Raw genomic sequence first — 15056 nt, 5'->3', positions numbered from 1 at the left:
ACTTCTTCATAAGTTTCAACTTCATGTGCTGTCTTCGTTTTTTTTATACTCAGCTCCTAATTCTTTTGTGATTTTTTTTCTTTCTATTGATCAATAACTTGAATTACTAGCGAGGACTCATATCACACAGTAGGGCCTACACACAGCTTGCTGTTCAACGGCTCACCGACACTGCCCGAGCCTTGAGGTCATAGGTTACAGGGAGTGTTTAGTATTTTGAAAGTGCATTTTCCATTTGAGTAGGTCATCTCAAATTGAAAGTTACGTCGTTCATTCTGCCAAATTTATCTTGGGTTAAATCAAATTAGTGTTATATTTAATAAAAATTAAAAAAAGACTCGTTGTGTACTATGTGTGTTGTCTTGACAGTACGCAAGAATAACAATAATGATACCCCCCGAATGACATCACTACAAACGACACCACGAAAAAAATCCTGAAACGGAAGGTCCAGCAACCGTGACAGCCTCATCCCAGTCAACCTCCACCCAGAGCAGGGATGGCTGAGCAATTGTTTAAATGTTCCATCCAGTTTCCAGAAAACAGAAGCCCAAATGAAGAGGAGGACGAGAAAAACTCATTCGAAATCATCCACAGGAGCGAAGCTGAGGACCTTCCCCCTGTTGTTGTTCTGCTAGGATGGGCCGGGTGTCAGGAAAAACATCTGTCAAAATACGCCGCTGTTTACGAGAAGAAAGGGTAAGATAGTGAAATTCCTTATTTCATCTTCTTTTTTGGTAATCATGAATTCTCGACTTTTTTTTTTAAACAGTTAACTGAGGAGTGTTGATTACTTCATACTTGCAAAGCGTGAGAGCAAAACAAAAAACCCCGTCGCGATATAGTCTAACCTTCGTGGTTGAAAACGACGTTAAACACCAAATAAATAAAGAAAGAAAACAAAAAACAACAAAATAAATACAACATTTACAAATTACAAGAGACAGCTATATATAGTACAGTTTCGATAGGTGTGTGTGTGACACATTGTGTGGGAGGACGTGTGGGAAGAAGTTGTGATGAAAAGCCCGGCAGTATGACGTGTATGTTTGGGTGTGTGTGTGTGCGCTTTTAATATTTCGTCAATGACACTGACAGAACAGTGATTGCACTAGCTTTAAAAGTTTAAAATAAAAATTTAAAAAAACGCACAAGGCATAATCTGCGTCAGTACTGACTTGTGCATGCTGGACCGACGTTCGATGAATTGAAAGAGATGCAGTAATCACAGAACAGCAGCTGTGTTTTGAGTTGTATGAAATGAAAGCTAAGTGTATGTATTTTCCATGAAGGATTACAGATTAGCATTGGAGAAAGAGAGGCACATTATTTTTGCATATTCCATGGGTGACGTTTTGAAATACACGCCAGGGAATTTTCAAATGCATCAAATACACTAAAATCGTGCATTGATGCGATCCCTGCAACAGCATGGGAAAGGATTGACATGTGTTTTTGTTGCCGTCCCACGCAAACATGTATGTGTGTTCCACACATCTCTCTGCCCTAGCTCCCCAGCTCTTCCCCACCCACCCTGAAAAAAGGGTACAACATAAACTCCAAGTATGCGCATGCAGGCACACACACACACACAACACACAGTAAGTTGAGTAACACACATATATAGTCATCTGTGTGCAGGTTCATCACTGTTAAAGTGAGCATGCAGTCCCAGGCGCTGTTCTTCCAGTCGCACAAAGTTGGGCAAGCGGCTGAGGGGTTTCTGGATGTCCTGGCAGAGAACAACATCACCAACAACCCCCTCATCTTCCATGTATTCAGCAATGGGGGCTGCATGGTCTACAACCAGATCATCGCGCTCATCAACACCCCAGAATCTCCCAACTACAACAAGCTGTTTGTTCGAGGCGTCATCTTCGACAGCTGCCCTGGCAAGCGCAGGATTCTGAACGCAGTCAAGGCCTTCATGACTACGCTGCACTTTAGCACAATTTTCCGTTATCTGCTAGGCTTTTGCCTGCTTGTGTACCTGTTTGTCACTCGTATCCTGCTTCGTTTGCTGCCCGTTGACATAGGTTCGGAAAAGGGCTTTCAGCTATTTGACAGCATCTGTGAAGACCCCACTGAGTGTCCGCAACTGTTTTTGTATTCCACGTCTGATCAGGTTATCTTTGCGGAAGACGTAGAAGAGGCGATGGCTGCTCGCAAGGAAAAGGGGCTGATGGTGAAGAGCATTTGTTGGGATGACTCAAAGCATGTTGCTCACTTTAAAGAGCACCCTGAGGTCTACGCCAAAGCTTGCCTGGATTTTGCTGCTGCCTGTTTCTCCTCACATGATGCCGTTGCTAAGCTCTAAAGTCAAACTGCTCTGGGTGGTGTGTAAAAAAAGAAACAATTTTAGTTGAGAGAGAAAAACTACTCTTGTGTTTAGCAGTAAAAGATCTTTTTCTGACAACTTTTTTTTTTAGATATTGTTAGATATCTCACTTTTTCAGACAAAAAGACAGGGCTGTAATCCAATTGTAAACACACTGCGCAAGCCTCCTGTGGACATCTATTTGTTCGTTATACTGTTTCTGATGAAGCAATAAGAAAAAAATTGTCTTAAGCTTCATGTGTGTGTAAACTAGCAGTAAAGCAGTAATTAAGAGGTTGAGCTGTGTAAGTGGTAAAAACAGTAGCACTTTAACATTTGATGCTATTCCAAAATTGTCCAAAAAAAGTAAACCCGGGCTTTCTCTTTACATAAAATCTTGTTAATTCTCTATGACAGTGTCAAAGTGGCATCATGAAAATATATTTCATATATATATATTTACTTTGCCGTTGTTAGTATCTCACTCAAGCCTTGTAATTGTATGTAATTCAGCACCAACAAGTTTGAAATACTGTTGTTAGTCTTTTTTCTGATTTGTCAGGTTGTATTGGTTAAGTAGGTATCTTCATACATTTTCAGGGTGGGTTGTGTCCCTTGCACAATGAGCATCTTGTAGTCCATTCTAACTTTTCATTTCACTCAGCAAAATGTAGCTTAGCTCGGGTATCCCTGTATCTGAAGACATTTGTTTCTGCACACATTTTAAAGGACATGATTCTAGTGAGCACTTGTGTGTATGCGTTAAAGTAAAACCATACCTGCTTTATAAGGGCCAATTTTTGAGTGCATGTCATACTTAGCCATTTTTGGAAATTGAAGTTTGCAGAAAGTTTATGAGGCATGCATTAGCTTATACATGTACTTGCTTTTCATTTTCACCTCTATCTGTTTGTGTGTATGGCTTCATTGTACATATTACTCAGGCACTTTAGATCGTGCATACTTGGTGTAATGAATAAACAGATTAATTAACAATATCACTATAACTCATGATTCTCAGTCACAAGGTGTCTGTACTGTTTATTTTAGTCAGATTACTTTCAGTTATCTTTACAAACCCTTTGGGGGGGAGGGGGGGGGGGGGGGGAGGGATGTCATTTGTAAAATATGCGAATAATGTTGCTGTGATATTTTGTCTCTCCTGTCTTGCTTTATTAGGGTAAGATTTGTTAATTTATTACTATATCCCACCATATTTTTTTTTTTTTAACATTAACCGTTTGATTTGTTCAGCTGAGTGCTAACAAATTAAAAAAAATAAAATAACATAACGTCTTTCTGCCACAAATGGGGCATGTAGCTTTTTTTTTCTTTTTCATTTGCCCTCTTTTTTTCATTTTTCTTTTGGTGTAACAAAATATCTTCAGGTACCCAGGCATTATGATCTATATATTAGTCTGGATTAAGTCACAACACAGCTTTCAGTTCTTTGTTAATTGTATGCACACTGAAAGAAATCCACTGTGTACACTGTTCATATCTTCTGATACTCATATGTGCATGAGCAGTTAATAATACATGTGCATGCATGGTTTAAAAGTGTGTATGTGTCAGTTTTCATTTGTATTTGATACTGCTTTACCTGCTGAGAAATGTCTTTTTTACAAATATATTGGTAGATATTTGAATCTCACACTCAGGATACCACCGGTTCTTTTCTTCAAGGTGCTTTTTGGTTTATTTAGATTTTGTTATGTAAAGTGTTTTATATTTTACAGTTTGTTTTGTCCAAACAGATTTAAAAGATATGATAATACACAGAAAAACAACTGAATTTGTGTTCTTGTTTGTGCTGAAATAGTGATAAGGCATGGAGGAGCGCTTTTTTCTTTCCTTTCATTTTCATTATTTCATTGTCCCGTTGCTGGGAAATTCAAGTCACTAATCCGCCCAGTGGAAAGCTAGCAGCAATTAACAGCTATGCTACCCAGATGTGTGCATGTTTAGGTTTAATCAGCCTCCTGCACTTCTTGCAGAGGTCTTTTTCATGCCACAGTGGTGACATTGGGATGGGACATGGATACAAATGAGTCTGCATATAAAGTTGACCTGTGCCTGGCCCGGCTTTGATCCTGTATCTCGCGGATCACAAGGCCAGTACTCTATCAACTGAGCTATGGAGTCTCTCATTTAGAAGACTGATGACGGGCGCTGTGGCGGGGTGGTAAGACGTCGGCCTCTTAATCGGAAGGTCGAGGGTTCGAGCCGCGGCCGCCTGGTGGGTTAAGTGTGGAGATTTTTCCGATCTCCCAGGTCAACTTATGTGCAGACCTGCTAGTGGCTTATCCCCCTTCGTGTGTACACGCAAGCATAAGACCAAGTGCGCACGGAAAAGATCCTGTAATCCATGTCAGAGTTCGGTGGGTTATAGAAACACGAAAATACCCAGCATGCTTCCACCGAAAGCGGCGTATGGCTGCCTAAATGGCGGGGTAAGAACGGTCATACACGTAAAATTCCACTCGTGCAAAATCACGAGTGTACGTGGGAGTTTCAGCCCACGAACGCAGAAGAAGAAGACTGATAAGTTTGCCATAGCTTCAAGATACCTGTATACCTCCCCGTTTAAAGGATCACACAGACAGTTACACACCTCTCCAGGGTTTTACGTAGGACAAGCTTAATAGGGCATCCATCCACTCGGACACTTGCTCAATTAATTTTGTAACTGACACTGATTGTCAATCTGCGGAATTGATATTGTACTGTAGAACTAGCACTGAGTGTCACACTGCTGAAATAATTGTTTAACTGAAACTCTGTGTCAACCTGATGAATAGACGTTTTCCGAAAATGATTCTATCAGGACTGTGAGTTGTCTGGTAGAGTAAGAGCCCCTTTACCCAGGCCAAGCTTTTCAAAAGGTCAGGCGGAGAATGTTCCAGGCTTCCGATCGGCTTTATTTTGCGATCGGGACAAACAACTATAGTTATAACTCTGCTGTGTATGTTATGCAGCGCCATACGATATGATAGCCTTTTCTTTTCTTTTCAACTTTAGAACTGACATTGAGTGTTGACCTGCTAAAACAGGAACAGTTTTGTAACTGACACTGCGTGTTAACCTGCTGAATTTATTCAGCATAAGAGTTTACACTTTGCATAGGAAGCAACCTGGTTGCTGATGTTGGTATGTGGCCAATCAGATGGACGCTCTCCTACTATTTAAAAACATGTGGTGATTTACATAATCTTTTGCACAGGGAGGATAAGGTATCTTGGGGGACTTCTGGTGGTGTGTGCGGAGAAAGCATACAGCGCGTACATTGGCATGCAGGCTCTGGGTAAAAGTAAACCTCATATTCAGATCTCGGGCGTACCCACCGAACAAGCATACATGCATGTAAGAATGTGTACATGTGTATAAGACTGGGTGCCCAAGTATGCACATAAACTCACACACATAAAAGCACACTTGTGTACGTGCATACATAGCTGCATCATACACTCACATGCCAACCCAAACTAAAAGTGACGGAAGACAGGCAAAAACTGAAAGGGATATATTTATTTATAAATTGTTTTGAATGTCATTGTAAGGCCTAAAAAAAAATAGGTGTGGTTACGGTAACCCGACCTACCCTATTTTTAGGGCCCGACCCTATAACTTTTTATTACATTTGTCAACAACAAAAAAACGAGTGCAGAAAACGCAATGAAAGCGAAAGCGCTCGAGTCGCACACTTATTTCCATGTCAAGTAGGTTTAATTTGTACACATTAAAAAAAAAAAGTTAAAAAAAAAAAAGTGATTGCCTACCTTCCTACCCTATTTTTTTTGGCTATGTTACCGTAACCACACCTATTTTTTTTTTTTGTGCCTAATCTAACCAAACTACTGCAGGTTACAATTGTGTACGTTACGTTGACAATAATCTTGACTGCCTCTGTATTATGTCTTCACATGAGTCCCTGTGGTAGTCTGCTTTTTGGCTCCCTAGTCATACTGGTAAGTCATAACATGTGTTGCCCTCAGTACCGCGCTACCAATTTTCTTTAATATTTTACTTGTATGTTACTGTCTTTGAAAAAAACAAATCTTTCTCCCCCCCCCCCTCTCTCTCTCTCTCTCCCTCTCTCTAACTTGCTCTCCCCCTATTCTCTCTCTCTCTCATTCGTTCTATCTCTCTCTCTTTATCTCTCTTTCCGCAAGAAAGTATACTGCCTAGAACCTAAGCCTGTGTGTTGGAGGTTTGTTGGCAGTTTTTCAGGTGACAACCAGAAGGCTTTCAAATCAGTAAATCCAGGGCTGAGCTTTCTCTGTTGTTTTAACATATTTAATCCTTTGATATTGTCAGCTGCTAACTTGCCAAGGCACATGATGCCCTTGATTGCTATTTATTGCATGATCTATGTGATAACCAGCGATAATTCAACACTTGTACATGCCTGTGCTCGATTTGTCTTTTTTTTTTTTTATGTAAACAGAAAACAAATTCTGCAAAAAGTTTGTGTGTGCTACTTACAGTGACACTTTTCCCAGCTGATCTGATGAGGTTTCATATATGAGATTATTATTTTCTATTCACTTTTTATGTACAAATCTTTTATTCACATGCATTTACATGTAACTTTTACCCAAGAAGCACGGTTTTGTGCCAGATTGTTGTTGTTTTTTCCAGACCAGAATTAAAAAAACTAAACAAACTAATAAAAATATGCAATTTCGTGCCATGCAGTATGAAAATGAGTCTTTGCTTGTACTTACGGTAGTGGAAGAACCGGTTACGGACTGGTTTCATCACAATACTCGGTTACATTTATGTGTTAAAATGTTATAAAAGAGACCAGTTTTAACCCATCCTAAACGAAAAACCAAATTTGACAACTTCATAAACATTAATTGATTAGTGTTTATTACCTTACTCCTTGCTAGAACACTTCAGCAGATTAGGCATGGCGTGAAGAATGTTTATAGCAGAAGTATATGACTGTATATAGTCACAAAGGAAACTGCTGAATGTGTCTAATGATTCATTGAGTGCAGTTTGGGTCACATTAAAATTACACACATATTCTCCATTTTGTCAGTGTTTCTGTGGTGGGTAGTTGCAATATAAACTGGTGCAAACACAGAAAAAAAAAAAGCTTTGGTCAGTGTCATACTGGTTGTTGTTGTGTGTTAGAGTGTGTGTGTGTGTGTGTGTGTGTGTGTGTGTGTGTTGGCATGAGTATGTGTCATTCTGGGGCGGGGACGTAGCTCAGTTGGTAGCGCGCTGGCTTTGTAGCCAGTTGGTCGCTATCAGCGTGGGTTCGATCCCCACGTTCGGCGAGAGATTTATTTCTCGGAGTCGACTGACTTTGTGCAGACTCTCTTCGGTGTCCGAACACCCCCGTGTGCACACATGCGCACGAAAAAGATCCCACGTTCACAGCGAAAGTCTCAGGGCTTGGAAAACACGAAGACATGCATCATCTCTCGTCTCCGATTATCATGATCGTATTTCGATACTTTGACGAGACAAACCCAATGCTGGTGTGTCGAAGAAGACAGCCACAGCGGGCTTGTTCGAATCAAAGTATCACACCATATCTTCAACGTATTACCAATACCTGTCCCAATATAGACCAGTTGGTCTAAGAGGACGTTAAACCCTAATAGTCAGTCAGTGTCATTCTGATAATCATGTTACTAAATGAGACCCGAAGGGAAGTAACTCATTTTACCTGAGTTCAGGATGGAGTATGTATGAGACACTCAAATCTGTAAGCAGACACACTTACAAACACACGCACACACATGTACACACACACATGTGCACACACACACTTTAACTGGAACTTTTCAGTACAAACTTTCAAAGATCTTGTTCTTTTCATTGTACATGTACCACATTAATTTTTACATTCTTTTCTACAAATATTGTCAGTTTAACCCAGCATTTGTACTGTGTTGTATTGATGGAGCTGCAAACACTTCTGCTCAAAGTTATATTGATATTACATACAGTCAAACCTGTTTACAATGACCACCCAAGATTGACCAAAAGACCTGTTATGGATAGGCGGGTAATTGATATGGAAAGGTGAATTATAAAGAAAATAAAGTTTGGTAGCGATCCTTTGGGATGGTGTGGCGTTATCGAAGGGTGGTAACCAGGACAGGTTCAACTGTTCTATCAAAAATGAAGAGCAGTGGTGTGACACAAGTTTAGTTGACAAGCATTCATTTATTCCACAGTCTGTTAACTGTCAATGCTTTATGTATTTTATGTGCATGGAAACCACAGGCACATGGTCCTGGTTTGGGAGTGAAAAGATAACTTTCTTCTTCTTTCATTGTTTGGTGTTTAACGTCGTTTTCAACCGCGCGCGAAGGTTATATCGCGACGGGGAAAGGGGGAGATGGGATAGAGCCACTTGTCCGAATTGTTTCTTGTTCACAAAAGCACTAATCAAAAATTTGCTCCAGGGGCTTGCAACGTAGTACAATGTATTACCTTATTTGGAAAATGCCAAGCGCAAAACTCCTCTCAAATCCCGTGCATTTCGTGCGTTTAAAAAAAACGTGGACAGCGCTCCAGCGTCAAACTGTTGCTGCACTTAGTTTGGGCGTGGCTATAAGCATAGTGACATGAATTTGATTGGTCAGTATTTTTAGGCAAAGCACATGTTCTCAGCAAACAGAAAACAAAATATTGGAAGCGTGAGTCACGCTACCCAAAAATAAAATCTTTTTTTTACATATTATTTTGCAGTTTCTGTAACTCTTTTCCCCATGGTTCATTCATCATCTGACATAACTTTTTAGCGAAATCTAACCATAAGATTATTGAAAAAAAGCAAAAATGTAGACGACCACCTTTAACATTGTTTTCTAGAGCATGGGTTACAGTATACCCAATTATAGCAGATATAGATCGCTCTTTGTGCTTAGTCAGTTAGAGGCTTTACATGTATTAATGCGTTTTTCTGTCTTATACATGTCTGAATAAATCGTATCAATTGAAAAAAGGTAACCTTTTCAAGGACCTGTGCACGTGACACAGGGATGTAGCAAACCAAGCGTAAAGTCACTGTGGATACTCTTTTTTTCTCCTTCAGTGTCACAAAGGGGGGTATCATTCTTTATGTTTAATCATGCATGGCCTGCCCGTCGAACGCTGAAGAAAAAGAAGAATATTTAAAGCCCCAGTATGTATCAAATGGTTTACAAAACGATTTAAATCTTCCCATGAAAAAAGCAGTTCTAACCTTATGGAACACACTTGCAATAAATGAAACAGTTCGTTTATTGCTATTTAGCTCGCGTAAACCACACACCAGATTTCGTGGTTTATCTAACCTCTGAGCCATCGTGAACCCATGTGATCCACTTTCCTTTTTTTTCACAATTTACACGTCAGTTTGTGATTTCAATGCGACTGGCTGTATCTGCAATAGCACGTTATTGTGTACCTCTGATTCTAAAACGCAACAAACGGCTGCGAGTCACACGAACTTGTCGGCGGCGGCTGGCTTCAAAGAAAGCGAGCGCTATGCAGAAAAATCGTCTGCTTTGAGACACGACCTTTCGTGACCCTGCTTCCGGGCTATCTTTTTTAAAACTTTCAAAACTTCGAATTGTACTGATCTTGTCTTGATGAAAAAAGAAATGTTTTATGAGTTAAGAATGTTTGTGTAACAAGCTGTCAGTTTATTGTTTAGATTTTAAAAGTTAGTTCTAGCGCCAAAACGAGGCGCCTGATTGTAGATCAGACGGTCCACGAAAATAAATTCTTTGAAAATGTCTCACTCTCGACGGAAAGCAGCCAGATTGTTCCCGTTCGGTGAGCGTTCAAATGGAAGGGTGTTTGTACTGAGTGTAAAAGCCTGACAGTATCTGCCTTTAAAAAGGCACAGTAAGCCTCCCGTAAACCATCACATATACTGTCAGGCTTTTACACACAGTACAAACACCCTTTTATTTAAACACTCACCTGGGATGTTCTCAAGCGGTGAATGTTTAAACGAAAGGGTGTTTGTACTGTGTGTAAAAGCCTGACAGTATCTGTGATGGTTTACGGGAGGCGTACTGTGCCTTTAAAGGTACTGAACTTGTCAAATCCAGGTGCACGGAGCCCCTGGGGCTTTTAGTCATACCTCAGGCAACTATATCCGTTAGAAGAACTACTAAGTTTCATTGACTTGCACCCAAAAAGTCAAGAACTGCGATTTTTTTACGAATTAATTTCGTACTCGGACCACAGGCGGAAGGTATCGTCCACTGGACTACTACTATCACAGAAAGACTACAAGGTACGTCACTCACCTTCGAGTCTTCTGTGTTCTTGGAGTCGCTTCCTGGGGAAAAATATTGTTCAAGACGGTTTGCCTCTTCCTACAGTCTGTGTAAGGTCAAATAAATACTGTTGAAGGATTGTTTGAACTGAACGTACCTTTAATTTTCAGCTTTCGTCCCTTGCAGGTTGTTTTTAACCATCATTTGGACGAATCTTTGTTTGCGAGCCGCTAAGATCCACTTCGTTTCAAATCATGCATCCGCACCGAATATGCATACCAGCGTTCATTGGTTAATAACAGGATATTCGATGATGCAGCGAACGGAAGCTGAAAATTAAAGGTACATACAGTTCAAACAATCATTCAACTGTATTTATTTGACCTTACACAGACTGTAGGAAGAGGCAAACCGTCTTGAACAATATTTTTCCCCAGGAAGCGACTCCAACAACACAGAAGACTCGAAGGTGAGTGACGTACCTTGTAGTCTTTCTGTGATAGTAGTAGTCCAGTGGACGATACCTTCCGCCTGTGCTCGGACCCGGCTGGTCTTGACCTATTTTTGGATCTAAATTTAGATCAGGTAGATTACCACATCATGCACAAAAAGACACGTCACTAGCAATCTATGTTAGACGTCATCATGAGTTTGTGTAAAACAAAATGTAGGCCGGAATCACTCAGTTGAATCGAACTCCGACCAAACACCACGTAATAACTAGGTTAATTTATGCACTCGCGTGAACAAGAAACTGTCGAGCTTCAGAGATGTCGTCGTTGGGTAGTTTTGGATTTGTTTTACTACCATAGGAGGATTTTTGAACTGTAAATGCACTCAGCTGCAACAAAAACGCAAAACGAAGGCTGTGAGCTGCACTGTGCCTTTAAGCATCACCTGCCGAATTAAAACCCAGTCGGAAAGATTCTGCTTTCCAGTTCTCTCGTTGTGTTGTTGGGAACTGAAGACAGTCAGTTTTACGTCGGGGATGGGTGGAGACAGCGGTAAGTCATTTCAAATACTGACATATGTCAAGTTTATCCTGCATGGAGGGTGTGTGTGTGTGTGTGTGCCTGACAGTGAGCCTGTGCGTGCGTGTGTGTCACGTGTGTGTGTGTGTGTGTCACGTGTGTGTGTGTGAGAGAGAGAGAGAGAGGGGGGGGGGGATGTAAACAAACTGTTTACACGGGAAGGACGGCATGTGCCGTTAAGTAGTGTGTCAGGATAAAGAGATGGATGTCGAAACATAACACACATACCCCATGATGATTGTGTTGAATATCCGAGTTAATTCTCACGTTATACATTTACACAACAAAATGTCGATGTGTTTGACACGCACGACATCCCTCAGCATCGTATGTGGTGGCATATTCCAACTAGTGTACCAGCTGTGCATAACCATTTCCATTCTGTGCTATTTCACTAATGTTTCACCACTTACTGATGATGTTGCTCGGTACGTAATATCTCTCTCTCTCTCTCTCTCTCTCTCTCTCTCTCTCTCTCTCTCTCTCTCTCTCTCTCTCTCTCTCTCTCTCTCTCTCTCTCTCTCTCTTTCTTACAGCTAGTCAGGGACTAGCTGTAAGAAAGGACCATATGGACCTAATGCTATCATCCCTCGGTTAATAAAGTTTTCGAGTTCGAGTTCGAGTTCGAGTTCTCTCTCTCTCTCTCTCTCTCTCTCTCTCTCTCTCTCTCTCTCTCTCTCTCTCTCTCTCTCTCTCTCTCTCTCTCTCTCTCTCTCTCTCTCTCTCTCTCTTTTTTTAAATTACATTAAATGATGTCATTGACATTTCTTGAGTCAATAGTCTTCTTTTTTTCACCGACAGCTGATCGACTGTGTAATCTGAATGAAAAAGATAGGTGAGAAAGAATAGGTCGTTTTCACTGAGATATTGGCGTATGTACGCGTGTTGTCACATAATTATGTCAGTTTCACACATCTCCGAGAATTTCAATTGCTTAATGTGTCCAAAGGCGGCAAATGACACTGATGCTCAAAACCGCGAAAAAACGGGTTTTTTCTGAAGTGTTAACATACACTGCTTCTGGCGTAGATTTTGGAGTAGCAGGGCCGGACCCAGGGGGGGGTTCCAGGGGTTCCGGAACCCCACCCCTGGAAAAAGCATGTACCTTGCTTTGAGTGTTTTTTTTTTTTTTTTTTTTACTAGTTTTAGCACCAAAACAATGCTGCTCTTAACCCTCAAAACAAGGCCCAGAATGCACCAGATTGCACAGATTTTAACCGTTTTTCAAAAATTTTCCGGGGGAGCATGCCCCCGAGCCCCCTAGTTCGCGCGCCTGCGCGCGCTTGTGGCTTCGCCACTTCGCTGATTTGCCCCCCCAAAAAAGGAGGAACCCCCCCCCCCCCTTACAACTCATTCGGTCCGGCCCTGAGTAGGGAGGCTATTCTGGGCCGAGCAAAGTGATAATATGCAAATATATCCGACTAAACAAATTCAGCAACACGTACTGAAGTAGTTTTAAAAATAAAGCACAAAAACATTTGTAAGAGTTTCTGGCGCCTATTCTGAGACTGACCAGCCTCCGACAGCCCATCGAAGGACTTAAACTGACCAGCTCGGACGGAACAAATAAATGTGGGTCGGATTGTTGCGGATGTCAAGTTCAATGATCTAGAGTAATTTGAACTTCGTGGCTCTGACAATGCCATAACCTGATCATCCTTTGCATGAGTATTTTTGTTAGTCACCGAGTCAGTCGCGGTTGTCACAGGTAGTTGCACGGCAACAGTGTTGTCAGTTGCTGTCTTTGAAATACAATTAACCAATTTATTTTATAGACATTAGTTAATTTCACGTATTTGATCATCAGAGGGGTCAAATAGTCGTCTCTGCTATTACCAAATGCTGCTACAGTGATGAGGTAAAAGAAACCCGGAATGAACTGGCTGAAGGGAAGACTCGCTTTCCAAGGGAAATAATCGTATAGCTTACTTGACCGAAAAAGGACCAGATTACTTCCCTTGAACCAATCGCCGTTCAGGATGCGCACTCGCGTGAGAAAACGTTAAAGGTCGATAAGCGCGATTAACCGGCACCTGCCACCCTCCAACCTTACCCTTCCCTCCCCTCCCCTTCCCCCCATCCCTTTCTGCCTTCCTCCCCCCTCCCCCCTCCCCATCCACCCCGACCCCTTTTTGTTTGTTGCATATTTGTTTATTTTTCTGTTGCCGCTCGCTGTTGTTGTTGTTGTTGTTGTTTTTTTTTTTTTTTTTTTTTTTTTTTTTGGGGGGGGGGGGGGGGGGGTATCTTTTTACATTTAGTCAAGTTTTGACTAAATGTTTTAACATAGAGGGGGAATCGAGACGAGGGTCGTGGTGTATGTGTGTGTGTGTGTGTGTGTGTGTGTGTGTGTGTGTGTGTGTGTGTGTGTGTGTGTGTGTGTGTGTGTGTGTGTGTACCCATGTTTCCACAGGTTTGGTTGCCTAAATCACCATAAGGCAACCATCCACACGTGGATGGCAACCTAAACTCTGGATGGCAACCTAATTGTGTGGATGGTCGCTTCATTTAACACCGTTAAATTGACTTTTTTGACGGAAAGAATGTCATAACAATGTTCAAAATGACATTCTTTCCGTCCTCTATAGGCGACGAAATAGGTCAAATTTTGTGCATTTTTTAGTGCAAAATTCTTCGATGCCGGAGCGAGTACTGCACCCAGTGCTGTTGTAGTGCAAGTGCACTAGAAAGGCACTACACCCAGTGCCGCCTCTTAGGTAACCATCAACACTTTAGGTATGTGTGTGTGTGTGTGTACCCATGTTTCCACAGGTTTGGTTGCCTAAATCACCATAAGGCAACCATCCACACGTGGATGGCAACCTAAACTCTGGATGGCAACCTAATTGTGTGGATGGTCGCTTCATTTAACACCGTTAAATTGACTTTTTTGACGGAAAGAATGTCATAACAATGTTCAAAATGACATTCTTTCCGTCCTCTATAGGCGACGAAATAGGTCAAATTTTGTGCATTTTTTAGTGCAAAATTCTTCGATGCCGGAGCGAGTACTGCACCCAGTGCTGTTGTAGTGCAAGTGCACTAGAAAGGCACTACACCCAGTGCCGCCTCTTAGGTAACCATCCACACTATAGGTACGTGTGTGTGTGTGTGTGTGTGTGTCTGTCTGTCTGTCTGTGCGTGTGTGTGTGTAGAGCGATTCAGACTAAACTACCGGACCGATCTTTATGACATTTTACATGAGAGTTCCTGGGAATGATATCCCCGGACGTTTTTTTCTTTTTTTCGATAAATGTCTTTGATGACGTCATATCCGGCTTTTTGTAAAAGTTGAGGCGGCACTGTCACACCCTCATTTTTCAATCAAATTGATTGAAATTTTGGCCAAGCAATCTTCGATGAAGGCCGGACTTCGGTATTGCATTTCAGCATTTCATCTTATTCTTCATCATTTCCTGATTCCAAAAATATATAAATATCTTATATTTGGATTAAAAACAAGCTCTGAAA

At 41.4% G+C, this 15056-nt stretch overlaps 2 protein-coding genes across 2 annotated transcripts in view; both read left to right on the top strand.

The window, feature by feature from the left end:
- Positions 1–387: 387 nt before the first annotated feature.
- Positions 388–4112, top strand: LOC138966582 (transmembrane protein 53-like). Its single transcript, XM_070338866.1, has 2 exons — positions 388–699; positions 1642–4112. Exons 1-2 carry the CDS (start codon positions 500–502, stop codon positions 2315–2317), a joined length of 876 nt encoding a protein of 291 aa, XP_070194967.1. The 5' UTR covers positions 388–499; the 3' UTR covers positions 2318–4112.
- Positions 4113–11036: 6924 nt separating this feature from the next.
- The window catches only part of LOC138965844 (dual specificity protein phosphatase 23-like), a 12759-nt gene continuing 8739 nt past the window's right edge, over positions 11037–15056 (top strand). The window contains exon 1 of the mRNA XM_070337942.1: positions 11037–11561. The gene's annotated coding sequence lies outside the window, so the exon portion shown is untranslated. The remainder of the gene's footprint in view (positions 11562–15056) is intronic.

This window comes from Littorina saxatilis, linkage group LG5 (genome assembly GCF_037325665.1).
Source record: "Littorina saxatilis isolate snail1 linkage group LG5, US_GU_Lsax_2.0, whole genome shotgun sequence".
In the NCBI taxonomy this organism is placed as follows: domain Eukaryota; kingdom Metazoa; phylum Mollusca; class Gastropoda; order Littorinimorpha; family Littorinidae; genus Littorina; species Littorina saxatilis.
The sequence above is the reverse complement of the archived record's forward strand: the minus strand, read 5'-3'. Positions and strand labels throughout refer to the sequence as shown.

What these genes read in the sequence shown, in the direction of transcription:
- LOC138966582 (XM_070338866.1), top strand. Translation starts at nt 500, where the DNA reads ATGGCTGAGCAATTGTTTAAATGTTCCATCCAGTTTCCAGAAAACAGA. An exon ending in GCTGTTTACGAGAAGAAAGG is followed by an intron (nt 700 to 1,641) that starts GTAAGATAGTGA and finishes ATCTGTGTGCAG; the next exon opens with GTTCATCACTGTTAAAGTGA.